The sequence below is a fragment of the Rhinatrema bivittatum genome, chromosome 4 (assembly GCF_901001135.1).
Source record: "Rhinatrema bivittatum chromosome 4, aRhiBiv1.1, whole genome shotgun sequence".
Classification (NCBI taxonomy): domain Eukaryota; kingdom Metazoa; phylum Chordata; class Amphibia; order Gymnophiona; family Rhinatrematidae; genus Rhinatrema; species Rhinatrema bivittatum.
Genome location: NC_042618.1, coordinates 238,315,025 through 238,342,738, shown reverse-complemented (window position 1 = coordinate 238,342,738; position 27,714 = coordinate 238,315,025). Strand labels below are relative to the sequence as shown.

Genomic DNA, 27,714 nt, shown 5'->3' with positions numbered 1-27,714 from the left:
GACAGGGATATAGATTGGTCTCTCTTCTCCTATTGTCAAAGAAAATGATGCGATCCTGAAGAATGAACATAGATTTTTCTGAGGACATGAATCAGACATGGATCTCTGTGAACAAGAGCAATACAAAAAGCAATCAAAGAAGGGAATTTCTTTGCTCCTTGCTCTTGCCCGATCACTCTCTCTTCATTTTATTTTCTTTCTTTCTGTCTGTGAATACAAAAGGTAGCCAAGTACAATAATTATAGCCAACAGCAGATGAGATAGTAAAGTTAACATTAAGCAGGCATTTCAGTAAGCAGCAAATAAAAATCTGCATCTCCTCTGCCAGAAAGATGCTGAAGAAAAATAGTTCTTGTCTGCAGTTATATAGATAGAATATTAAAATGCTGTGATGCCATCTTCAGTAAACTCGTTCTGCTTTCATTTTCCTAAATGCTGTGGCATGTAATGTGACAGAGCTGGAGCTGGCTGGTATACTATATTGTCAATGTATAGACTAATGAAAGTCATAAAATGGAGGTTTATAGTGTTATCATGTCTGAGTGCTTGAGGAAAATTGTATTGCAAATGCCATACCCTGTACCAGAGGTAATGCAGTCATATTTCAGTGTCAGATGTATCTGGCTGCTCTTCTATGATTATGGCAGAGGTAATGCAGTAGTGTTTCAGGGCTGGATGCTTCTAGATCAGGGGTGAAGAAAGTTTTGAGTCTCAGCTCCCTTCTAGTCATGCAATTGGTTGGGGGCCCCCCAAGATGGGTTACTCTTTCTCTCTCTCTTTCTATATATATATATAGAGAGAGAGACAGACCAACCTCCTATATTGTAAATACTGTTGCGGTCCCGACCGCTCCTCTCATGTTCGGGGTCAGGCCCGCTTACCTTCTCTCCAGTCTCCGCAGGATTCCGCTGAACTCCTGGCTCGGCAAGGGCCCTGCCTGAGGAGTTCCCACGAGGAAGACGCCATTACAGGCCTACCCCCTCCTGGCCTCGCGCGCGCGTGAGGAGGGCTCTCTTAAGCGCACAGCACCCGGAAGCCCGGCTCCGCCTCGCCTGCTGACGTCACGCCCCGCTCCTGATTTAACCGGCGTCCAGTCCTCCATTAGACGCCTTGCAACGAGGTTCCCTGCTGACTAGTTGCTTCCTGTTCCTGTTCCTGCTTGCTGATTCTTGTTGTCTCTTTGGTTGTTGACCCGGTTTGCCACGGACTTCTCTGCTAGCCAGCCGCCTGCCTAGACCCCGGTTTGCCACGGACTTCTCTGCCAGCCAGCCGCCTTTCTTGACCCCGGTTTGCCACGGACTTCTCTGCCAGCCAGCCGTCTGCATTGACCCCGGTTTGCCACGGACTTCTCTGCTAGCCAGCCGTCTGCATTGACCCAGGTCCACCGCGGACCTCCCTGCTAGCCTGTCGTCTGCCCCTGTCCTGGTCAGCCCGTGGCCCAGCCTACCAGTTCGCCACCGGGTCTGACTCCACCTACCTCTCTGACTTGCCTACCTTCAACGACCTGCCTTGTGCCCAGCGGGCCCCTCTGAACTCTCTGAACTCTCTGTACTCTCTCGGCTGTGCCCTAGTCCCTAGGGCCAGGGTCCCTACGGGCTCCTCCCGGGGGGGATTCCCGGCTCTGGGTGAAACCTTGCCAGACCTGACTCCGCCTCCCAGTCTGCTCTGTGATCGACCTGCAGGCCGGCCCAAGGGTCCACTTCTTGCCTTACCGCAGTCTAGCCTTAACAAATACTGCTAATCAATTCCTTAAAGATTACTTTATATTAGTACGACGAGATTGTTATCCACATTACAAAACTTTATTTAAATCCATTCTAAACATCAAAACCGTTTTTATACAAATCGCATAAAATCAAAAAATGACATTGCCATTCACGCCACCATTCATACCATATATAATAAAATCTAATAAAGTAATACTTGTCCACAATAAATCACATAACTTAAGAGAACACAATCCATTTGTTAGTACATATCTCTCAATGCTATAGCACTGTTGCAAGCAGTTTGTGTGGCAAGCAGTCAATTCTATTTTATCCGCTAATGTTCCTGTGCTCTCAATGAGAGGTACGTTTTTCAAAATTGCTTCAATCACTGTTGTAAGGTGTTAGACCTCCACGTAAGTCACTATTTGTCCACAAACTTTTTATAATACTGTAATATGGAAAAAATATTCCTCACTAGTTGCTGTAAGATGTTAGACACTGCTTACAACAGTCTATAGCATTGAGAGATATGTACTAACAAATGGATTGTGTTCTCTTAAGTTATGTGATTTATTGTGGACAAGTATTACTTTATTAGATTTTATTATATATGGTATGAATGGTATTTCCTGCTATCTGAGTATCTGAGATTTCCTGGGTGGGAAGAAGATTTTTCTTCTAGGCCCTGTGCATTGATTTTAGTCAAATCCCATATTACAGTTCATTGTATACAGCACTGATGATCTCTTCCTTGTAAACATTAGCAGTAATCACGCTGGAATCTGTTATAGGTTCCAACATAACCTTTATTGTTGAATTATGTAATTGATGGAAACGTTCTTTACAGCTTTAGTTATTCCCAAAACATGATGTACAAGTTCTCTTATGTTTTCCTTCAATAAATTTGTGACCCTCGTTGAACTAAATACCAATTGCCAATTTGGTTATTCCCCTGTCCAATTAGGTGGTAAGGATAACTCCCTCCCAATTGATGGAAATATCTCTTTAGTCAATTTGGTGTGTTCCATGGAAAAATCCAAATTTTCCGAACTCGCCTGTAGTTCTTCTCTCCTTTCATCTATACTGCTGAACCTCAGAATGCATTATACTCCTTCTCCCCATGGATGACTTCTATAACATCCCTCCTGGAGGATGCTGGCGATCCTATGGTCCTCTGTCAGTGAAAAGCACCCTTCCTCTTGATGTAGGACAAAGAATGGAAAATATCTGCGAGCCTGGATCCTGGGGTACCCAGGAAAAATCAAAAGGGATACACCATACCCAATTAAAAAAATCAAGAAACTGAGGTGGATAGGGTGAAAATCTTTGCCCTCAGACAACAGAAAAGGTCTCCAACAATAGGGTACTAAAAGGAGTAAAGGGACTCTGTCTCCATACTTTGCCCTAGGTCTCAACCCCAGAGACCCCAGAGTGCTTTCTTAGCCAAAAGAAAAGAAAAATAGCGAATAGCATTGATGAATATGCAGCCTCTAGAAAGGTCAAGTAAGATTTCCAGGCCTTAACATGGTGGCAAGAGGTTTTATATGCCTGGAACCCAACATATAAGGCTCCCACATGGGGGAGATACCCCTGTCAAAATGATAATTCTGTCTCCCCCCCCCCCCCCCCCTTGTTTTAGGAGGAACCATCTTCTGCTCGTAGAGAACCTTTTGGCTCGCTACATCATCTTTAGGGAAATCAAACTGCAGAACTTATTCTGGTTCATATTCTACCAAGATTTATCAATACAATCATAGGTGGGTGGCAAATCGATCCAAGTAGCAGGGCGACCATAGTTCAAACTGAAGGCACATTCTATCTTTACATTCTCTCGAATCTTGATCCTATTGGACCTTAACTGGTTCATCTTCTACATTCATATGTTCCTCAAACTCCTCTTCATATTGTGAAACTGTAGGCAAAACTGTCATCACTGCTTCAGTCTCAGACAGATCCCTTGATCTACCTTCACCTTTATGCTATGGATGAAAATACTTCAGCAAGGAATCTTATTGTTTTGCCTATTCTTTGATCTTTTTAGCCCTCCATTTACGATACCGTTTGCCAATTTTTTTCTATCAACTGAAAAATTAAACTTTTGTACCAAACAGATATTTTTTCAAGATAAACAGAATATTAAACAACATAGAACATGAATAAAGAAACATTCCAAGTACAGTCTTCTGAGATAAAACTGTCATTTACTATGATATACATATTTATTTATTATTTTTATATACCGACATTCATCTCAATTGAGATATCACACCAGTTTACATTCAGGTACCGTAGGTATTTCTCTATCCCCAGAGGGCTTATAATCTAAGTTTTTGTACCTGAGGCAATGTTGGGTAAAGTGACTTGCCCAAGGTCACAAGGAGCGACAGCGGGACTTGAACTTTGGTCTCCTGGTTCATAGTCCACTGTTCTAACCACTAGGCTATTCTATTCACTGCGGTCGTGACAACCAGACCAAATACTGAAAACTCTGCAAAATAGACACTCAGAACCTAAATGGGAAAATTGCCATACCATAAGAACACTATCTCCCAGGACTCAAATCCCGACAACTTTATCTATGAAAAATATTACAACAAGTGCTAGATCATCAATACACCTCCTACTGGAAAATAAAACAAATTGGATTGCTATAGATCTCTACACAGAATACGTAATAGCAGAATACTTCACCTTGGACACAAATGCATAACACAGAGATCAGACTCTCAACAATGCAAATTAAGTGACTGCAAATTAGAAATTAGAAATCTGAATACAAAAACTGAAATGAAAATCACCAGAAGTCATACTCTGTATGTAGTGTAACACTGGAGAAACAGAAACACATTTTACTTCAAAGGGAATTCTGTCCAACTGTGCAATGCAGAATATGGGCAGAATTCCCCTTCCACAGGGAATTCTATAATTCTACACAGAATTTGGAATTGTGGGTGGGTGATAGTGAATACAGCATGATCTGTGCAGGCAGGAAGAAAGCATCAGTGCTTTGCCATTGTCCATTCAGTGTTGGGCCAAGGCCTAGGCCCAACACTGGGACCCTGCCCAAGGCTGGATTTCTTCACTGAGAGGTCTGAGCCATGTCCCAATCACTGAGACCAGGGCCCGGGCCTAGGCTAGGCCACAATGCCCGGGTACAGGCCTTCTAATGTCTTGATCTGGTGACTAAAAATGATGACCTCTGCCTGGAGGATGTGCTGCAGTGGTATCACCATGGCAGCTTCCTCCAGGGCAGGTGACATCATTTTGTTTTACAGCACTAGATCTGGGCCTCAGATACTGGACCCAAGATTAGGTAAAGGCCTGGTCCTGCCGGAGGCCCGATAGTTGGTATAAGTTATGTTACAATGTTTTCTTGTTCTTGTTCTTTTTGTTTTTAAGCAGCCTGTTGCTTTTGTTTGCCAGTTCGAAGCTATATATCTCTGTTCCTATGTAATCCCAACCCTGGTACCTGTTTAATGTAATTTCAATCTTCAGTTCTGCTGTAAACCGATATGATGTAGCTACTAATATCGGTATAAAAAAGTGTTAAATAAATAAATTAAATTAATTAAATAAATAAATATAAATATGAAAATACCCCAAATTTTGGGGTATTTTCATCCAAGGCTAATTTTAGTTTCAGACCATTCATACAAACTGAAAATAGCTTTATTCATTGCATTTTTTACATTCATTCAAAATGAATGCACCTCTCTAGGATCTGTAGTGAAATGGAGACCATAACAGCCTAAGGGAGATAAAAACATGGAGGGGAGTTGGGCCTAGAGAAGAGACAGAATGCGTAGGATTCAGGCTTGGAGCAGGAAGAAGAGAGAGAATACAGAATCAGCTTGGAGATGAAGAAGAGGAAGAGAGAGAGGGTTCAGAAGTGGAGGAGGAAGAAGAGGGAGAGCAGGGAATCAGCTTGAGCAAGGTAAAAAGAAAGGGATTCAAGAAAAGAAGCAGAGGGGTCAGGCCTGTATGGATAGGTGGGGGGAGGAGAGTACATGATTTGAAAATGTGTGCAGAACTTTATGTTTTCCTATAAGTAACATTTTTTTTATACTTTGCAAAATATAAACATAAAAGATGCATATTCCCAAAGTTTCCATACTTCAGTTACTAAAATGAAAATAAAATGCTTTTCTCTACCTTGTTGTTTGGACATTTTATTTTTCCAAACACATTGATCTTGTTCTTTTTTTTACCACTTTTCTCATCAGTCTTTTCCCTTCCACCCAATCCATGAATCCCTGTTCTCACAAGTTTCTACCCAATCCCTGAATTCTCATCCCCCCCTCAATCTGATTCCTTACTCTCACCTCTCCACTCAGGGCCTCTTTCACATCCCAACTCCCAACTCAACCCCATAGCCTCTTCTCTCTCCTCCACAGGCATCCTTCTCACCCTATCCCATTGCCCAGTTCGCGCTCTCTCCATCCCTCCATTCCCCATGTTCCCGCTCTCCCACTCAATCTCTCAATCCATGCTCCTGTGCCCTCTCCCAATCCAATCCCCTACTCTCCCATTCCCAGGTTTCTCTCCCATCAATCACCAATCTTCCCTCCCCACCTGGGGCCACTCTCTCTCATATCCTCCTACTCTCTCCCTCAAACCTCCCCTCACCCAATCTGAGTCCTTACTGTCCCCCTCAATCCCCAAATTTCTATTCACCCACTTAATCCCTTAGAGCAGTGGTTCTCAACCGGTGTGTCGTCAAGCACACACAGGTGTGTCGCCACACTTCCCGGTCTCCTGCTGACCCAGCTGCTCCCCCTACCCGAGCTTAAAACGCTGAAAGCACGGGTGGAACACGGCAGGAAAGCTGGAGTCAGCGGCACCGGCATGCTCTCTTCTTCCCGCCCCCCACCCCCCGCGGCCCAGAAGAGGAAGTGGTGAGCAGTGGGTGTATGAGCGGGAAGAAGAGACCATGCTAGTGCAGGCAGCGTCGGCCCGAAGAAAGGAGTGGTGCATCCTGAGGAATGAGCAGCACAGCTCAGAGAAAAGCGAAGAACGTCGTCATCCCCCGCGGCCAATGGGACTCCTTGCTACGCGAGGGCTGAAAATGAAGTAGATTGCTGCTGCCTTTAGGGTTAGAAGTGGAAGAGGCAGCTGCTGCTGCTGCTGCTAGTTTGGGGGAGGGGGGAGAGTGAGTGAATGAGCAAGCATGTGTGTTTGAGATTCTGTGTGTGTGTGAGTGAGATAGCATGTATGTGAATGATTGAGAGCCTGTACATGTGAAAGAGAATATGTGTGTGATCGAGAGCTGGTTTAGGTATGGGAGCATGTGAGTATGTGATTGAGATCCTGTGTGTAAATGATGAGAGAAAGAGAAAGCATGTGTGTCTGTGTGTGATTGAGAGCTGGTTTAGGTGAAGGAGCATATGAGTATGTGATTGAGAGCCTGTGTGTAAATGAGAGAAAGAGAGAGCATGTTTGTAAGCATGTGAATGATAGTCTGTGTGTGAGAGAAAAGGACAGCATGTATGTGTGTGATTGAAAGCCCATGTGTGTAAGCCTGAAAAGATAGACAGCATGTGTGTAAATGTGTAATTAAGAGCCTATATAAGTGAGAGAGAAAAAGCATGTGTATATGTGAGCAATTGTGAGCCAGTGAGAGAGACAGAGAGAGAGAGAGAGAGAGAGAGAGGAGAAAGTTCCAAGCAAACCACCCTCCTCCTGCTAATTCAAAACAATCTCAGGGCACCTGGATATCAAACGTTCCCAGGTATGCAGAGCAAAAACATTTTTTGTATTCTTATTATTTTTCATTACTGGATCTTTGTGTCTGCTATTTTAAAATATTTTATTGATATCTAGAAATTTTTTATATGAGTTTTTAATTATTGGATATTCCATTCATCCGCTGTTTTGAAATAATCTGTTCTTTTTGTTAGTATGGTTTTACTGCTACCGATTTTATATTTCTTGATTTGTTTTATAAGGATGGGTGATGTTTCTTTTTTTCTTTGTTGCACTGCATACAGAGACTCTGGCTTATTGCAGTTTCCAATTCAGTTTTTTCTGCATGCTTCTTGTTATGCGTTTTGGTCTCTTTATTCTATGTTAGGTGAGGGACAGCACTTGATTCAGGTGAGGTTCTCTGCTGGGGTGTAGTTTCTGTGTAGGGCTCTATAGCAGCCTGACTTGATCCGTTTTCCTAATAGGAGATGTATTGTCTTAAGGCCTAGTGTAATATTTTCAGTGTTGCCTTTTCTTAGGTAAGGTGGTTACTGTTAAGTGCTGGAAATTGGTGCTGTTTTGGTGTGGGATGTTTGCCGTTTATGCAATTTCTGTTCAGATAGAATATGTATCTTTTCCTTGTGTCATTCTTAACAATAAAAATAATACTAGATCTTTATTTTTTATTTCTGCCGTAAATTGTAATGAGCAGTGTGTCACACATGTGAACGTGGTCTCTCAGGTGTGTCACGATGGGAAAAAGGTTGAGAACCACTGCCTTAGAGGGTCATTTTAAAAAGCATTTACATGGGTTTTACATATATAAGTGCACTTTACTAGTGTAAGTGGGCTTTTGAAAATTACTACAATATATGCCTTTGAATTGTCCATAGGATAAGCATGTGTAAATGCAATTTATGTGCGTAAATAGCTTTTTAAAATTGTTATGAGAGTATGTTACATTTACACGTGTAACTCCTTTAAATATTATCTCTGTAGTCTCTATCAGTATCCACCCTCTCCTCTCCACACCGTCTCTCCTGCCATGCCATCTCTCCAGGCCCCCATCTCCCCTCAGGGCTGCTCTTTTTCTCTCTCCCTCCCCTTCTCTGCTCTCTGGCCCAGCCTTTCATCTCCTCTGTGATGCAACCCCCTGATTTTTTTATCCCCAGGCAAAGGAGGCTCTGGCTGGCTTACCTGCAGCCTAGCTTTCAAGTATACTGCTTAATGCAACCAGTGCCCAGTCTCCATGACCTGGGTTTGTAGCTCTGCTGTCTCCGATGGTCCCAGTCCAGACCAGCCTACAAGGAGGAGGGAAGCTGCCTCTACAGATGCCCTTCTTCTGCAAGAGACTGCTGGGTCTGGTCAGTCGGGACAGGGCAGGTTGTATTTCCTCCTCCTCTTTCCCATGTACTGCTGCTTGTGCTCTTGATCCATTTCTCCTCAAATGTGTATGCTGCAGATAGCATGAGTTTCTCTGCTGCATCTGGCCACTTGAGGATTTCCAGGCTCCCAATAATAATCATTAGGGATGTGAATCGTTTTTTGACGATTTAAAATATCGTCCGATATATTTTAAATCGTCAAAAATCGTTAGGGCCACGATACAATACCAATTCCCCCGATTTATCGTCAAAAAATCGTAAATCGGGGGAAGGGGGAGGGCAGGAAAACCGGCACACTAAAACACCCTAAAACCCACCCCCGACCCTTTAAATTAAATCCCCCACCCTCCCGAACCCCCCCCAAATGCCTTAAATTACCTGGGGGTCCAGCGGCGGTCCGGAACGGCCTCCTGCAATTGAATCGTGTTGTCTTCAGCCGGCGCCATTCTGCGCCGCCATTTTGCAAAATGGCGGCGCAAAATGGCCGCGGCCATAGACCAACATGATTCGACTGCAGGAGGTCGTTCCGGACCCCCGCTGGACCCCAGGGACTTTTGGCCAGCTTGGGGGGACCTCCTGACCCCCACAAGACTTGCCAAAAGTCCAGCGGGGGTCCGGAACGACCTCCTGCAGTCGAATCGAGTTGGTCTATGGCCGCCGCCATTTTGTGCCGCCATTTTGCAAAATGGCGGCGCAGAATGGCTCCGGCTGAAGACAACACGATTCAATTGCAGGAGGCCGTTCCGGACCGCCGCTGGACCCCCAGGTAATTTAAGGCATTTGGGGGGGGGGGGGGTTCGGGAGGGTGGGGGATTTAATTTAAAGGGTCGGGGTGGGTTTTAGGGTGTTTTAGTGTGCCGGTTTTCCTGCCCTCCCCCTTCCCCCGATTTAGCTACGGACCGCCACTGGACCCCCAGGTAATTTAAGGCATTTGGGGGGGTTCGGGAGGGTAGGGGATTTAATTTAAAGGGTCGGGGGTGGGTTTTAGGGGGTCTTAGTGTGCCGGTTTTCCTGCCCTCCCCCTTCCCCCGATTTAGCTATGACCGCCGCTGGACCCCCAGGTAATTTAAGGCATTTGGGGGGGGGGGTTCGGGAGGGTGGGGGATTTAATTTAAAGGGTCGGGGGTGGGTTTTAGGGGGTTTTAGTGTGCCGGTTCACGATTTTAACGATTTTCACGATACTCTAAACACCCAAACGGCGACGATACGATTCCCTCCCCCTCCCAGCCGAAATCGATCGTTAAGACGATCGAGGACACGATTCACATCTCTAATAATCATTGCTGCATGCAAGGGGGGGGGGGGGAAGGAATACCAGAGGAGAGAATTGTTTGAGCAGTTGTTAAGTTGCAATAAATACTCTAACACATGGCTTCCCAATTGATTAGCCAATCTGACCCTATTTTAGCACTTGAAAATTCACACGACCCCAGAGAACAACCAAGTCTAATTAGTGGGGGTGTAGTTTGCCTCCAACAATCCCTCCACTCACCATTCCTGCACTCCAACTGATCCCCTCTCTCAACCTTCATCCCCCTCCAGAGGGCCTCTTAAGCTCTGCCCCTCCAGCTGATCCCCTTTTACATTCCTCAGTTTCTCTCTCCTTCCCAGCCTAGCCTCTTGCTCACCCACTCCAACTGTTACGGTCCCAGGCCGTGCCCGGTCCCTCCACTTACCTCGGGGATGGTCTGGGCCACTGCGACGCTTCCCCGGGCCTGCTCGACCCTGGCTGTGGCGTTCCCTCCTCAAGGGAGACACCATTGTTGCTCCGTGGCTGGCCCCGCCCCCTAGGCGCGCGCGCGCAGGGGCTCTGCTCTAAAAGGGGCCAGCGCGGGAAATGCAGCCCTGTCCTGGGATGACGTCAGACACTCCCAGGGTATTTAACCGTGCAACAGGATCTCTTCCCTGCCTTGCAACGAGGTTCACTCTGGTAAGAGTTGCTAGTTGCTGCTTCGGATCCTTCGGCGTCTGACTTCGGCTTCTGACTCCTAGCTTTCGACTCTGGCTTCTGTCCACCGACTTCTGATTCAGCTTCAACCTTGGCTTCTGACTCCTGGCTTTCGACTCTGGCTTCCATCCACCGACTTCTGATTCAGCTTCGTCCTTGGCTTCCGAATTCAGCTTCGTCCAGGAGGCCTCGCCTAAGTCCAAGCAGCTCGGGTCCTCACGAGCTCCTCTCAGGGGGACCATGGGCTTCCAGTGGTGAAGTTCCAGTTGGCCTCCTGGCTCCAGCTCTTCGAATCCATTCCCGGGATACCACCTCGCAGGAGACCACTCGTAAGTCCAAGCGGCCCGGGTCCTCACGGGCTTCTCCTGGGGGACCTCGGGTCTCCAGTGGTGAAGATCTCTTGGTCTCCTGTCTGTGCCACCTCCCGGCTTCGACACCCACTGAGTATCTCCTCAGTGAGCCACCAACTGTCCGAGCCGGCCCAAGGGTTCACGAATCCAACAGTTTGCAAGGCCATGGACCTGGCGGACACCACGGACTTGAAAGCCATTCCCGGTGTTGCACAGCAGTTGCAACAACAGCAAATCTGCATTGACTCCCTGATGACGACCGTGCAGAGACTAACTGATCGGATAGATGGAACCACTGCATTCATTCCTCTGGTACCAGTAGCCTCGGCCAATATCGGACCGGCCATGCCCACACAACTGCCAGCACCCTCACGGTACTCTGGGAAAGCGAAGCTTTGCAGTGGATTCCTCAGTCAGTGTTACATCCGATTCAACCTACTGCCAGCCCAGTTTCCTACGGATTGGATTAAAACCAGCTATATTATTTCATTGTTGGATGGGAAACCCCTGGCGTGGGCCTCCCCACTATGGGAGCGTCAGGAATAGATCTTGCGAATCTGGAACAGTTTGTCGCAGCCTTCCGACATATCTATGAAGAGCCCTCTCGCAGGCCCACTACCACCTCTGAGTTACTTCAGCTACGCCAGGGCAACCGGCCCCTTGCCAAGTATGCGGTAGAATTCCAGACTCTAGCAGCCGAGCTGAACTGGGGGGATGACAGTCTCCACGGCATATTCCTGGAGGGTCTCTCCCCAAAACTCCAAGATGAGCTGGCGGCGAGGGACTCCCGGATGACCTGAACAGCCTCATCGATTTGGCTGGTTGGGTGGACCGCCGTATCCAATGCCGGTTCTGGAAGGGAGGTCCGGTCGTAAACCCAGTAACTCTGCAACTACATTTTCCCGACCGGTACCCTCCTCTTCTGCCTCTCCAGGGAATCAAGACGTAGAGCCTATGCAGTTGGGCCGGGGCCCAATCTCACAGGAAGAGAGAAGAAGACGCCGTACTCAAGGTCTGTACCTATATTGCGGTGGCAAGGGGCACTTCCTAGCCCGGTGTGGTGAGCGGCCGGGAAACGCCAGAACCTAGGGATCGTCGGGGTGCTGACCCTAGGTAACACCACTTCTGCCTCTCCATGCACCGTTCCGGTTACCATAGTCCTTCCTGGAGGAGACTTCGATACGCTGGCCCTGATTGACTCCGGAGCCGGGGGGAATTTCATCCTCTGGGATCTAGTCCAACAACTACAAATCGGGGTTCAACCCCAAGAGCCCCCCAACCAAGTGTCTTCCATTCACGGGACCCCCCTCCCGGGGACCATTTCTACTTGTACCAAGCCCCTAACCTTGCGCATGGGTCTTCTGCACATAGAAGAGATCTCATTCCTCGTCTTGGAGAGGTCCATGCACCCGGTCATCTTGGGCTTACCCTGGCTTCAGAAGCACTCCCTGGTTATCCACTGGGATACCCTCCAGATTACATCCTGGAGTCTGCCTTGTTTCGACACCTGCCTGGTACCTATTCCTTGACCTTCGGTACCACTCCTGACCACACCCTTGGTGCTGCCACTACAATATAAGGATTATATGGATGTCTTCTCGAAGGAAAAGGCCAAGCTCCTCCCGAAACACCGGCCCTTTGATTGTTCCATCAATCTGATCCCAGGTGGGTTTATCCCTTGTCGCTCCTGGAAACGCGGGCCATGTCCTTGAATATCGGGAGAATTTAGACAGAGGCTTCATTCGGCTATCCACCTCACTGGCCGGAGCCAGATTCTTCTTTGTTGCAAAGAAGGACAGTTCTCTCCGACCCTACATAGATTATTGTGGTCTGCATAATAGGGATGTGAATCGTTTTTTGACGATTTAAAATATCGTCCGATATATTTTAAATCGTCAAAAATTGTTAGGGCCACGATACAATACCAATTCCCCCGATTTATCGTCAAAAAATCGTAAATCGGGGGAAGGGGGAGGGCAGGAAAACCGGCACACTAAAACCCCCTAAAACCCACCCCCGACCCTTTAAATTAAATCCCCCACCCTCCCGAACCCCCCCCCCAAATGCCTTAAATTACCTGGGGGTCCAGCAGCGGTCCGGAACGGCAGCGGTCTGGAACGGCCTCCTGCAATTGAATAGTGTTGTCTTCAGCCGGCGCCATTTTTCAAAATGGCGGCGCAAAATGGCGGCGGCCATAGACCAACACGATTCGACTGCAGGAGGTCGTTCCGGACCCCCGCTGGACTTTTGGCAAGTCTTGTGGGGGTCAGGAGGCCCCCCCAAGCTGGCCAAAAGTCCCTGGGGGTCCAGCGGGGGTCCAGAAAACGATCTCCTGCCGCGAATCGTTTTCCGTACGGAAAATGGCGCCGGCAGGAGATCGACTGCAGGAAGTCGTTCAGCAGCGGTCCGGAACCCCCGCTGAACGACCTCCTGCAGTCGATCTCCTGCCGGCGCCATTTTCCGTACGGAAAACGATTCGCGGCAGGAGATCGTTTTCCGGATCCCCGCTGGACCCCCAGGGACTTTTGGCCAGCTTGGGGGGGCCTCCTGACCCCCACAAGACTTGCCAAAAGACCAGCGGGGGTCCGGAACGACCTCCTGCAGTCGAATCGTGTTGGTCTATGGCCGCCGCCATTTTGCGCCGCCATTTTGAAAAATGGCGCCGGCTGAAGACAACACTATTCAATTGCAGGAGGCCGTTCCGGACCGCTGCCGTTCCAGACCGCCGCTGGACCCCCAGGTAATTTAAGGCATTTGGGGGGGGTTCGGGAGGGTGGGGGATTTAATTTAAAGGGTCGGGGGTGGGTTATAGGGGGTTTTAGTGTTTCGGCTCACGATTTTCACAATACTTTAAACACCCAAACGGCAACAATACAATTCCCTCCCCCCCCAGCCGAAATCGATCGTTAAGACGATCGAGGACACGATTCACATCTCTACTGCATAATATTACGTGACGCGACAGATACCCATTACCACTGAACCTGGAGCTACTGGATCGACTACAAGGAGCCAAGATCTTCACCAAGTTGGATCTCCGTGGAGCATACAACCTGGTACGGATACGACCAGGCGACGAGTGGAAGACCGCGTTCAACACGAGGGATGGGCATTACAAATACCTGGTCATGCCCTTTAGTTTCTGCAATGCCCCTGCAGTTTTTCAGAACCTAATGAATGAGGTGCTGAGGGATATGCTACACACCTCGGTCATAGTATACTTGAACGACGTGCTCATATACTTGAAGGACCTGGCCACGCACCGCAGAGACGTTCGGAGTGTACTACAGAAGCTCAGGGATAACCGACTTTGCCAAGATGGAGAAGTGTCAGTTTGAGCAAGAGTCCATACCCTTCCTCGGGTATATTGTATCCTCCACGGGTTTCCACATAGACCCTGAGAAAGTAAGGGCCATCAAACATTGGCCTCAACCCGTTGGGGTTAAGGCACTTCAGCGATTCCTAGGCTTCCCCAATTTTTACCACCAGTTCATACCTCACTACTCCTGGATGGTGGCCCCGCTAATGGCCCTCACCAAAAAGGGGGCTGACGCTAGGAACTGGTCCGCGGCAGCGCTACAAGCCTTCCAGGAACTGAAGTCTGCCTTCCTTCAAGACACATGTCTTCACCATCTGGACCCCCAGCATCAATTTGTCGTGGAAGTTGATACCTCTGACGTGGAAGTCGGGGCCGCCCTGAGCCAAGTATCCAGCAACGGCAAGTCCTTGCCATGTTCTAACTTTTCCAGGAAATTCTCGCCCGCAGAAAAGAATTACAGCATAGGAGACAAGGAGCTTCTGGCCATCAAATTGGCCTTTGAAGAATGGCGCCAATGGTTGGAGGGAGCCCAACATTTTGTGATCATTTATATGGATCACAAGAATCTGGAATGCTTGTGTTGTGCCCAGCGCCTCAACCCTCGACAAGCTCGGTGGTCCCTCTTTCTTAGCCGCTTCAACTTTCTCCTCTGTTACAGGCCAGCTTCCAAGAACATCTGAGCCGATGTCCTCTCTCGCATGGTGGAGACAGAGGATACCCCTAATCCGCCTCAATACATCCTCGCCCTGGCCAAAGTCCTTCTTGCGGCTACCGAGGTGGCTCCCGCAGGCAAGACGGTGGTACCCACTCACCTCCGTAGGAAGGTGTTATCACGGGCCCACGACTCACTGACCGCAGGCCATCTGAAAGTAACCCAGACCTTGGACTTATTGACAGATTTCTACTGGTGGCCTCAGGTCAAGAGGGATGTCCATCTCTACGTTAGTTCTTGCCCTACTTGCGCCCGACAGAAGCCTTTGCCTGGCCACCCCTGGGGCCTTCTCCAGCCGCTGCCCATTCCAACTGAACCCTGGACCCATTTGTCCACAGACTTCATTGTGGATCTGCCTACCTCGGATGGGAAGACCGTGATCTGGGTCACGGTCGATAGATTCTCGAAGATGGCCCATTTTGTGCCCCTCTCTAAGTTTCCTCCAGCACCAGAACTTGCAAGTCTCTTCGCTCAACATATCTTCCACCTGCATGGGCTTCTTTTGCACATTGCCTCGGACCGAGGGCCCCAGTTCACAGCAAAATATTGGAGAGCCCTCTGCAGGAAATTCGAGGTCCAACTAGAACTTATGACGGCTTTTAATCCCTAGGGCAAATGCCAAGCCGAACGCACTAATCAAACATTAAAGACCTTTCTCCGTGCCTTTGTGGGGGATCTCCAGGATGACTGGGTAACTCTCTTACTCTGGGAAGAGTTCTCCAACCGCCACAGACATTCTGCCACCAGCTTGTCTCCCTTCCAGGTGGTCTATGGGAAGACCCTTAGACCTCCCTTGCCCCTGCCTCTGATGGTACCGTCTCCTTCAGCGCAACTTATGGCATGTCAGTTGCACGACCTTTGGAGTTCCACCCAAGAGAAGCTCCGATTGACGGCGGCTAAGGCAAAGAAGTTTGCCGACAGGCTACGGCGGCCGGCGTCTGTTTTTCTCCCGAGAGAGCACCAGAAACATCCAATTACGGACTCCTTCCATGTGCCTGGCCCACAGGTATATTGGTCCGTTTGCTGTGGCGGAGTGAGTAGGTGCAGTATCCTACCGGCTACGACTACCATCCACCCTGAGGATTCACAATGTCTTCCATGTGTCTCTCCTCAAGCCTGTGGTTCTATCTTAATTCCACAATAAATCTCCTGCGCCCGCCAACACGTCTGCTGAACAAGATGGCATTTATCAGGTGAAGGACGTACTGGATGTATGGTTCCACCATCGCAGATGGGAGTACCTTCTCTCCTGGGAGGGTTACGGTCCCGAGGAGAATTCATGGGAGCCATCCTCGCACATCCTGGACAAGAACCTTCTTCGCCAGTTCCATTTGGACCATCCTGCAAAGCCCAAGCCCCGGGAAAGGGGCGTAGGAGAGGGGGTACGGGTACTGTTACGGTCCCGGGCCATGCCCGGTCCCTCCACTTACCTCGGGGACTGTCCGGGCCACTGAGACGCTTCCCTGGGCCTGCTCGACCCTGGCTGCGGCGCTCCCTCCTCGAGGGAGATGCTGTCGTTGCTCCACGGCTTGCTTCGCCCCCTAGGCTCGCGTGCGCCCAGGGGCTCTGCTCTTAAAGGGGCCAGCACGGGAAATGCAGCCCTGCCCTGGGATGACGTCAGACGCTCCTAGGGTATTTAACCCTGCAACAGGATCTCTTCCCTGCCTTGCAACAAGGTTCATTCTGGTAAGAGTTGCTAGTTGCTGCTTCGGATCCTTCGGTGTCTGACTTCGGCTTCTGACTTCTGGCTTTCGACTCCGGCTTCCGTCCACCGACTTCTGATTCAGCTTCATCCTTGGCTTCTGACTTTGGCTTCTGACTCCTGGCTTTCGACTCCAGTTTCCGTCCACCGACTTCTGATTCAGCTTCGTCCTTGGCTTCCGACTTCATCTTTGTCCAGGAGGCCTCGCCTAAGTCCAAGCGGCTCGGGTCCTCACGAGCTCCTCTCGGGGGGACCGCGGGCTTCCAGTGGTGAAGTTCCAGTTGGCCTCCAGCTCTTCGTCTCCATTCCCGGGATACCACCTCACAGGAGACCACTCTAAGTCCAAGTGGCCCGGGTCCTCACGGGCTTCTCCTGGGGGGACCTCGGGTCTCCAGTGGAGAAGATCTCTTGGTCTCCTGATTGTGCCACCTCCCGGCTTCGACACCCACTGAGTATCTCCTCAGTGAGCCACCAACTGTCCGAGCCGGCCCAAGGGTTCACGAATCCAACACCAGCTTTTTACATCCTCCCCACTGAACCTCTCTCACCTCCAAGTCATTTTTGTATCCCTAATTGATCATCTGTCATCCCTTCTTCTCTCTTTTCTCTCAAACTACCCCAGTTGATACTCTTGCCCCTAGCTCCTCTCTTGCATCCCCCTTTCACTTTCCACAGCCAACCCCTCTCCCACTGATCGAACCTCAAACCCTTCCTGTGTCTGATACCTCCCTTCAAACAGCCCCCAGCCTCTTGACTAGGATCAGCAGCAATATTTTCCTTTGGGCCTCAGGCGATAAGTGGATGACAGGTAGTGGGAAGAGAGGGCAGGCTGGCCCAATGCCTGATGTTGATCTGCAACTGGCAGCATCATTAGTAATGAACGTCAACACAGGATCTGTGAGCCTGTCAAAGCTCACAGGCCCTGCAGTGGCCCCAGTCTTTCCTCATACATGTAGAAACTCAAGGGAGGTAGGGACCATTTCAGGCCCTGAGAGTGCATGCTAGCTCAAAGATCCCATGCTGATTTCCACTACTTCTGCTGCTGATGATGTCTGGAGAGGACTGCCCTTTGAGGCATTTGTGACCCCGGCTGGAGGTTTTGTGACCCCATTTGGGGTCCCGACCCACAGTTTGGGAAGCAGTGCTCTAACAGCTGCTGCAGCTCCTCTCCTCATCTCGGGCAAGTTGGTCTGATTAATGCTGCCATGCCAGCTCTGCTTTTCTGTCACCCCCAGGAAGGTGGTGCTCTAAGTGGCCACCTAGTCTGCCTAGTGCTTGCATCAGCTCTGAGGAACTCCTCCTGGGCTGAGGCCTGAGGATGACAGCTCTTCCTGGGTGGTGGAACACTAGAGTGGCTGCTCCCATTTCCAGTTCTGCTGCAAAGTAAGCAGCTCTCCTTCACCCACTGGCCCACCACAGCAAAAGCAGCTCATCACCCTGGCCCACCAAAAGAGAAGCATGGCTAAGCCATACTATACTAACAATGATGTCACTACACTCTGGCAGCTTCCTCCTTCCTGAGCTTGCAATGCCTCCACAGCATCAAGACTCAACAGTGCAGCTGTTATTTTCTTCCTTGATTAGGCAACCAGTGTGCCCACCTTCAGGATTGTTCAAGCCCTATAGTTTTCTCATCCTTGTTCTAGATGTTGTAACACAGTAATAACACAGATCTGCTTTACTGCTGTATACGCTGAGATTCTGCGAGGTAATAACTCTTTAACAGAGGCTACTATTGCATTTTTAAGGCAACAACAGCCACAGTACTTGAAGACTGGCAGGTGGCCAATGTGACACCGATCTTTTAAAAGAGTTCCAGGTGTAACTGTGTGCGGATTAGTTTATGTGCATAAATGATCTGCAAAAAGGGAATAACGTGACGTGATCTCATTTGCAGATGGCATGAAATTATTCAAAGCTGTTAAAACATCATCAGATTGCGGGGCACTGTGGAAGGACCTTGCAAGACTAAGAGACTGGGCATCTGAATGGCAGATGAAATTTATGTGGAAAAGTGCAACGTGATCCACATAGGGAAAAATGATTCCAGATACAGGAACACAGGGGTAGATTTTATAAATTTACGCGCACGCGTACTTTTGTTCGTCCACCAGGCGCGAACAAACGTACGCTGGATTTTTTAAGATACGCGCGTAGCCGTGCATATCTTATAAAATCCGGGGTCGGCGCGCGCAAGGGGGTGCACATTTGTGCAACCTGCGCGCGCCGAGGCCGCGCCGAAATCGGAGCAGCCTCGGAGGGAACTTTCCTTCCACCTCCCCTTACCTTCCCCTCCCTTCTCCTACCTAACCGACCCCCCCCAGCCCTATCTAAACCCCCCTACCTATGTGGCAGATTTATGCCTGCCGAAAGCAGGTGTAAATCTGCGCGTGCCAGCGGGCTGCTGGCGCGCCATCACGCAACCCAGGGGCTGGTCAGGAGGCCTCAACCATGCCCCCGGGCCAGCGTCACGCCCCCAACACGCCTCCCGCCCTGCCCTGAAATTCGTGCCGCCCACCCGACACACCCCTGACACGCCCCCTTTGCAAAGCCCCGGGACTTACGTGTGTCCCGGGGCGTACCCCTTTGAAAATCTACCCCACAATGCTGAGTTCTGAATTGGAAGACACCACCCAATCAAAGGACTTTGGAGTCCTTTCTGGACAATACATTGAAATCCTCAGCTCAGAATGCTGCCACGGCCTAAAAAACACAGAGAATGTTAGCAATGATCCAAAAAGGAATGAAGAATAAACTGGAAAATATCAAATTGCCTCTGTATCCATTCTTGGTGTGACCACAACTTGAGTATTGTGTGCAATTCTGGTTACCCCTATCTCAAAAAAGACAGAAAGGAACTGGAAAAGAGGAAGAGAAGGGCAACAGAAATGATAAAGCGGATGGGATGACTACCCAGGTTAGGGCTCCTCAGCTTCCAAAAGAGACAGCTAAGAGGGGACGTGATAGAAGTTTATAAAATTATGAGTGAGATGGAACAGGTAAATCATGAGTAGGGTGGAAAGGTTAATTTATCCTTTCAAATACTAGAAGAAGTGGGCTTTCCATGAAACAAACAGCTAATTTAAAACATATCAGAAAATTTACTTTTTACACACAGAGCACAGTCAAGTTGTGGAATCTGTTGCCATAGCAAGTTTTGAAAGAGGTTTAACCAAAGTTCCTGGAGAAAACCATTGCTATCGCTGGAAGCAAATAACAAACAAAAAAAAAAAAATCTACTTTGGGATTTGCTGGTCACTTGTTTGTCCCAGCATGGCATTTCTTATGTTCTTATGTCTGGTAGTGACTTTTCACTTTTGTCATCACATTCATGTGTTTGTGATTGTGGTCCTTAGATTATCCCCATGGCATGACATTAGTAACTCCGGTTTCGGGATCTGAGAAGAAACAGGTCCTGCATTTCTGTGCGGTGGGTTCAGAGGAGCTGCAAAAATTTGTGGAAGACCTGAAGGAATCCATATCAGAAGTGATGGAAATGGAGCAGATTCGAATTGAATGTAAGATTCAGATCGGGTGCCGATGGTGGTGCAGGCCACAATAATGTGTTTCTGTGCATGCATATTTGTGAACGGGCATGTACACATTTATGGAGTTGTAAAGGGATGTACACTTTAAAAACCCCGGAACACCTTAAAAGGCCAGGACCAGGCATCTAGTATGGTCCACCATAAAATCCAGCCAGAGTAGGATCTCAGCCCACAGGCCTTCCCCAGGTGAGGGGAATATAAATACCCAGGCCCAGAGCGGGAAGAGAAAGCTGCAGGAATTAGAATAAAATCTTTATATGTTTGCATATCCGGGTTTTGCTGTAGCTCTGCTGAGGGAAACTGGCATTTGCTATTTTTGTTATTGTAAATAAAAAAAGGTGTTTTCTGTTGCAAAAGCTAGAGTCCAGGCCTTTTCTGTGCCCTGGGACTCTTCCCTGAGCCCAAGTGCCACCTCACGCTATCACAGGCATCAATTTTCAAAAAAATAACCAACGTCTAAATTTTAGTCACATAAATTTAGGTGGATTTAGGGACCTTAAGTTTTCAGTTGAGAATTACCTAAATTTTGGCATCTAAAACTTAGGGATCTATATTTAGGCTTGCAATTCATTTGCCTGGATTTAGGAGCCTAAAGGGTTCAATATACTAACCTGCAGAACTTACCACAGTTAGTGGCCCTTTTCCATGAAAGTTTTGAATGGATGCAAATGAGCTCAGTAGCAAACATTGCTAATGTGCCTGGCTGAAAAAGATAATGACACCTCATTGAAGTGAAAACCAGCCCACAAAGACGTCTTCATGCACAGTTTTTCTCTGATCGATTTATTTATTTATTTTATGCATTTGGATCCAAAGCAGGTAAAATTTACATACATAATAAAATGCATAAAGACTAAAATAAAAACAACCAATATATAAAAAATACTAAAGATCAAATATAATAAAAAGACATATTCAGATATACAGAACATAACAACAGTACTGCAAACATTTCTCAGCCTCCCTCCATGACCAAAAGTCATTGCATGTTTTTAGCGATGATTTTTGGTCATGCTGCATTAATGAGCTCATGCCCCAATAAACTGGTTAGTCTCTAAGGTGCCACTTGCCTCTTGTCATTTTTGCTAGACCAGACTAACATGGCTATCCCTCTGAAGATTTGCATGAGAGCAAGTTAAGGCAGTCTATTTATTTATTTTATTTTATTTTTATTAATGCAAATGCGAATCCCAACTTGCATAAAGATTATAGTACGAACGTCAGAATAGGAAAAAAAAACCTAATAGAAAAAAGATAACATAAATATCCTTAATACAATTAAAGTAACATTTACTGTTGTAAAGCAACTCTGATATCACATCTATTGTTATTAATGCAATCTCCAAACTGTTATGCAAGTGTCACAACACATAAGCACAATCCTACCCATTTGGGAACCAATCCCAATGACCTTAAATGATATTAGTTCAAAAAACAAGAGTCTAAGCTTTTGCATAATCTTTGAACATGAACTGACACATGAATAAGGCATCCAAGTGTTCAATATGCATCCAATCAGTCATAAGAGTAGCCCAATAAAAAAAGTGTGTGTGTGTGAGTGTGTGTGGGGTGGGGGGGGGGGGGGGGAGAATCACAACAGTTTATTAATGCGTAATTTTAGTACATTTTCACAAGTCGAAGATTACGCGCAAAAGTTCACTACCTGTGAAAGGAGTAATTTTCTCAGACAGCCCGAAACACTAGTCCATTTTTGTGAGTTTTAATACTCATTAGTCCCTTGATTGTGAAAATTTCTCAGTTTAATATATCATCCTCCAAAACAGGTGCCTAGTATTAAAAATCAGGTAAAAGAACCTAACATTTTTCTCAGCCCAAACTCCTTCTCCTGGCCAATTTTAGTTCCCAATTTGCAAAGTTAGCAACTTAAGCCTTTGGAATATTGACTCCTATTTGTACTCACATATGTTTAATATTAAAGTGCCTGTCAGTGCTAAGTTTTCTATAACTGTGCTGTGACTCTACTTTTTCTCAGTTGACAAGCAGGACTGAATTAGCCATGACAGTTTGAATAATGCTAGATGTAAATGCATTTAGGAAGGCCCTTAAACCTGCTTATTGAAGTCAGCATTTGAGATGAATGACTAAGTCCTGTCCATTATAGATTCTTCCAGTTGTAGAGTCTTGGGTTTTGTATTTTCTAGGGCCATATAAGTGAATGTGGTTTTGTAATTCAATACATAGTACGATTTGTGGATATTCTGTTTTGTTTGTTATTTTATCAATTATAAATGTAGTATTGTAACCTGCTGTGAACCTTGGAGTGTGCAGGATCTAAATATTTTGAATAAATTCATTAAATAATGACATTTGGGTGAAGTCATCTAATGGCAACAAATAGACTCATCACTCTAGCTCAGTAAAGTTTTGCTACTGAGCATGTGCGGGAGTTCCCATACTCACATGCAGTTTTATGAGTACCTCAGTCTTTTTTTGTCTGAGCTTCTGCATAGATGTGTACCCTCTCTCTTCTTCTTCTTTTAGCCTTTTTTAATTTATTTAAGTTTTTGCTTCAGCTAACTCATTTTTCAAGTTGCCTCGCCACCTCAGCAGCTCCTCAACAGCACTTTTCAGTGCTATACCTCCCTAAAAAAGGTGAATAATTCAAGATTCCCATGAAGGCCACCTCCATCACCAACAGCCATGATATCTGTTACAGATGCCTTGGTCCTAATCATAATTCAACTGCTTGCTATGACTGTGGTCAGATGTTGCTGAGATCCCAGAGGAACAAGGTCTAGAGTATGGAGGAACTTCACAAATTGGTGAAAATGGTTGGAGCCATTCTTCCTTCTGGAGCAAGGCCTCTTTAGGCTCCCTTACAGTGAGTTGAGCAGAAGCTCTTCAAGTAAAGCATCCCCAATTGTGGCTCCAGGCTCTGGATCCACCATAGTTCAGGAGTCAAGCAAGATGCAGAAGTATTGAGCACAAGAGCCAGTGACCTACTAAGTGTACCCAGGCACCACTTCCCCTTCTTGATAGGGCTTGCCAGAGCAGAAGAGATGAAATGCCATTCATTGGAACCAGCAGAGCAGTTGGTGCTACTGAAACAGAAATTGATGACAAAGCATGCATTGTCAATGTATCACCAGGCCTCAGTGTCTTCACAACATCATGTTTAAACTTTACCTGGCTCCACGTCGTAAGGGATAGTCTAATCCCTTGGTGCCACTGATGTGCCAGCCCTTGGTACCATCAACACATCAGTTCTTGATGCCATTAGAAAATTGGGCCTTGGCATTGTCGACCCATCAGCCTGTAGAGCTGTCAAAGCACCGGACTTTAATGCAGTCAGCACACTGATTCTTGGTGCCATCTTGCATTCAATGCTGTAGGGGGAATGAGAAAAGACTCCTTCCCATTACCTTCCTCCATGTTGGTGTCCATATCTCCATCTTGCCTCCTCAGTTTTGATCCCAGACCCTCTGGAGCTCCTTCTCTTCCATCTGCCCATAGGTTTCGTTCAGAGTCTCCGGATCAGATATGCTTCATTGTGACTCTGGTCTCTATGTGGCCACCATCATAGTTAACAAAGGGGGAGTCTCTTCGTGGAGTCCAGTATGTGTTTCTCAGGAGGATGACCTTATTCTGGTTGCAGAGGAAGATGTATCTTCTCCAACTCCAGGTCAAAGGACTCAACAGTCCATAGACAAGGTGGTTGAATTGATGCAGAATTTACTTCGTTGGTGGCCAGTGACAAATAGAACACCCTTAAACTTCTCCTGTCCAGAATATCCCACAACAGGGAGTCCCTCTCATCTCCACCCCTTTATAGCTCCCATCATAGGTCCCATTGGTAGGATCTAGCCCTCATCAGTTGGGCTTACCATCCCTATCTGCAGAGGAATCCATCCAGTCTAAGGATAGAACATGGGGCACCACCATCTGAATCATGCCCTAGGAGTATTCCCATCCGAAATGACTGAGGATTCTTCCCCAATCACCATCATCTTCATCTGGGTCATGGGCTAGTGTTCCTCTACCTCTCAGTTCAGAAGAATGGTTTACAGGGATCCTCTCAGATCCCTCACCTAACTTATTGGAACATTCATCTCCACTAGAAGACACCCATATTTATTGTTTTTACTGATTATACGGTAAATACATTTTACAAATACATTCTTGGTTAAGGTGGATAAAGAGATGGGAGCCAACGGCCACAGGGACAAAGATTCCTGAGCAGAGGTCTTTGGGATACTTTGGATGCTAGAAATGCCTTCTAAGTGTTGCGCCAGGAGGTGGACCCTTGGCCTAGTGCAGGATTGGTAGGTTCCCTGGTTGGACCCAGAAAGCGCCTGCCATAAGGAGATGGAGCACAATAGGAGACAGAGGCTAGCTGGAGCTTCACCAATAGCAACCCTAGGTACCCCCGGGTTGAGCCCTTGGGTACCCGGGCCACCTGGTCTTAGGTGGGCCTTGTAGGATCTCCTTGATAGGAAGTTCAGGGGTGTGCCCACCACGATCAAGGGTGCACGGTCGATACTGAGGCCGGAAGTCCTGGATGCCTGAGAAGGCCGGAAGAGTGTCTCTGAATGTATAGCAAGGATCAAGGCCAGATTCAAGGACACATGGTCAGCCAATGCGAGGGTCAGAGCCAGTAATCAGTCTGAGGATGGTCAGGCAAAGCAGAGGTCAGTTACCAGTAGTCAGTCTGTGGGTGGCTAGCCAAGCAGAGGTCAAGTTCCAGGAGGTAGTCAGATGAGGTCGAGTTCAGGCAGCATGCAGACGTGGTCAGTAATCAGGCAGAAGGTCAGAGGCAGGCAGCGATCAAACATAGTCAAGGGAAACCGAGGTCAGTACCGGGAAGACAGTCCGAAAGGTACTACCTGGGAAGATGAGGAGACAGAAGGATGCTGGAACTGAAAGACGCTGGATGCTAGAATGGATGGACGCTGGAACAGGACTGGAACGAGACTGGAACAAGACTGGAACAAAGGCTGGAACAAGACTAGAACAAAGTCTGGAACAGGGACTGGAACGCAGAGGCAAACTAGAAATCACAAGGATCGACCCGATTGCCAAGGCAAGGAAGTGATGGCAGGGAACTTCTTTTATACTATGCTCAATCAGGGTGCGCCGCGGAGCTGGGAGCCACCCCTGGCCCTACGTGCACGCGTGCCTAGGGGTGGGGCCGACGCCACGGAGGACGCCGAGCCCCACCATGAGGCCTGGCTGGAGGATGAAGGCCCGGTGACTGCTGCCGCGGGACGCCGAGGCCTAGCCATGCTTGCCACCGCTGCAGGAGAGGATGACCCGGGACCCCCGGAGGAGCTGGAGAGATGAGCAGGCCCATGCGTGGGCCAAGCATGAACAGAACGTGCAACACTAAGCCTGCAGTGATCCTGATATATTCAATCCTGCAGGAACTGCAAATGAGAATGTGGGATAATCTGGTCTCCTGCCCTTCCCTACCCCTTGCCCCAGTAACCAGGAAACTGAACTTTAAGTACAGAGTCCCACAATCTCCAGGATTTAATGTGGTTCAACTGAGAGGCCCCCCCCCCCCCCATACTTTCTTTCTCATTTTATAAGATTTTCATGCACTCTTGCTTTGGCATGTTTAAACATTACCAATGTGTAGGGTTACCACTTGGATTCATGTCATAAGGGATAGGCTAATCCAGTCCCATGCAGGGACTTGTAGTTCTCATTTTCTTAGGTGAATCAATAGGATAATCAGAACTACAAGTCCCTGCATACAATAGGGTAAAACCAAGACTGTTTTAGCCTGTTCCTTTTGACATGATGCCAGGTGATAACCATACCATTTTATGCCCAGTGTTGACTTTTCAATGTGAGACTCCCATTTTCCAATTTCTTGAAGCACCCAACAGGATTTTGCTTGGTAAAAATAAAATCCCCAAATTAAGGGGTTTAGTTAAGAGCAGTTATAGCTAAAAAGTGAAGTGGTTGTGGATATTGTCCTTGGGTGAGATTTTTAGGAAACAAAAAAGCTGTTTAAAATAATGATAGGGTTTCAGAAACTGGAATTTACAAAGATACGTCAAGTAAGGCAAGATACAAGATCTCAGGAACAAAAAAAGCAAAATAAAGGGAGATCAAATAAGAACAAATGTAGAGAAATGTTTATTCATCAGGGAAATGTATAATTAAGTTATGGAGCAAACTGCCAAGTGAGATAACAGAAACAAACAGCACATAGCACCCCGGAACCAAAGCAATAGCTAGAATCTAATAACATGCTGTCCTTGCTTAGATAGAAGGGTAAGGATTAAATATACTCCATGATCTAATCCTGTGCCATTGTTCCTAGCTGTTTTCCAACTAATCTAACAAATTATTCTAAGATTTAAGATATATATCTTATGTTGTATGACAATATTTTCATAATCATGGCAGATAGCCTGAGAAAACCCACATTTCTCCTATGCTATTTCTAATCAAAGCTGTCCACAGACCTTTTTAGGTTCACACACGGAAGCAATTCCAAAATATCAGTTGAATCCAGGTCCTATGGAGCTTGGTGCATTATTCATCATACCTTGCAGTCATATTCTTTCCTCCTTGGGAAAGATCCTATGACCCTGTTTTATGCATGTAAGCGGCATTTTGAAAATGAATCAGGGACCAGTGCGTGTAAAAGTGTGCGCACAAGTTGGTTTTTGTGCGTGCTTTGAAATGTACTGAGGAGAAGTGTTTTGTGGGGCGGAACTGGGGCACAGTCACGATTTAACGTGCATACTTTTTATTTTAAAAAGAGGGAGGGTAACTTTCAAAACTGCTCGCTTGTGCCTATATACGCATATATATGGGCACAAATGAATTTACTACTCTATTTCATTACCTGCATGCAAATGATACGGTAGCAGCATTTATCCGGATAAGTTCTGATTTATGCAGCTAAGTAGTGTCACTTAGCTGGATAAGTCTGAAAAGCACTACTTGTCCATCTAATTAGCACTTTTCCGACTTATCCAGGTATGTAAGATAGCCGGATAAGTCTAAAACAAAGGTTTTATCCAGATAACTTCAAATTTGTCATTCTAAATAGCAGCAAAGATGTTACTTAGCCGGATAAATGTACGCAAATGATATACGTATGTATTTCTACTTTGAATTTTAAAGGAATATGCAAATAGATTTTACTCAGAAGTATTTACCCTCCGTAAGTCGGCTTTTACACACTTAAGTCAGGGGATTTTATAGCATGTGTGAGGCAATGAAATTACCAGTTTTACCAATTAGGTACCACTTCACCCAGTCCATCTAGAGCTCATGAAGACCCTAATTGTTCTTCAGCCCAAAGCCCCCCCCATTTCACTCAAACCCCCCACCCAGTCATTTTTTCACTTTTGAGATGTTTACAATCACTTACACCAG

General features: G+C 47.2%; 1 protein-coding gene across 1 annotated transcript in view; it reads left to right on the top strand.

The window, feature by feature from the left end:
• IQSEC3 (IQ motif and Sec7 domain 3) overlaps positions 1–27,714 on the top strand; it is a 540,197-nt gene that overhangs the window by 475,379 nt on the left and 37,104 nt on the right. The window contains exon 14 of the mRNA XM_029597483.1: positions 20,164–20,325. Within this exon, the coding sequence (XP_029453343.1) occupies positions 20,164–20,325 (162 nt within the window). The remainder of the gene's footprint in view (positions 1–20,163; positions 20,326–27,714) is intronic.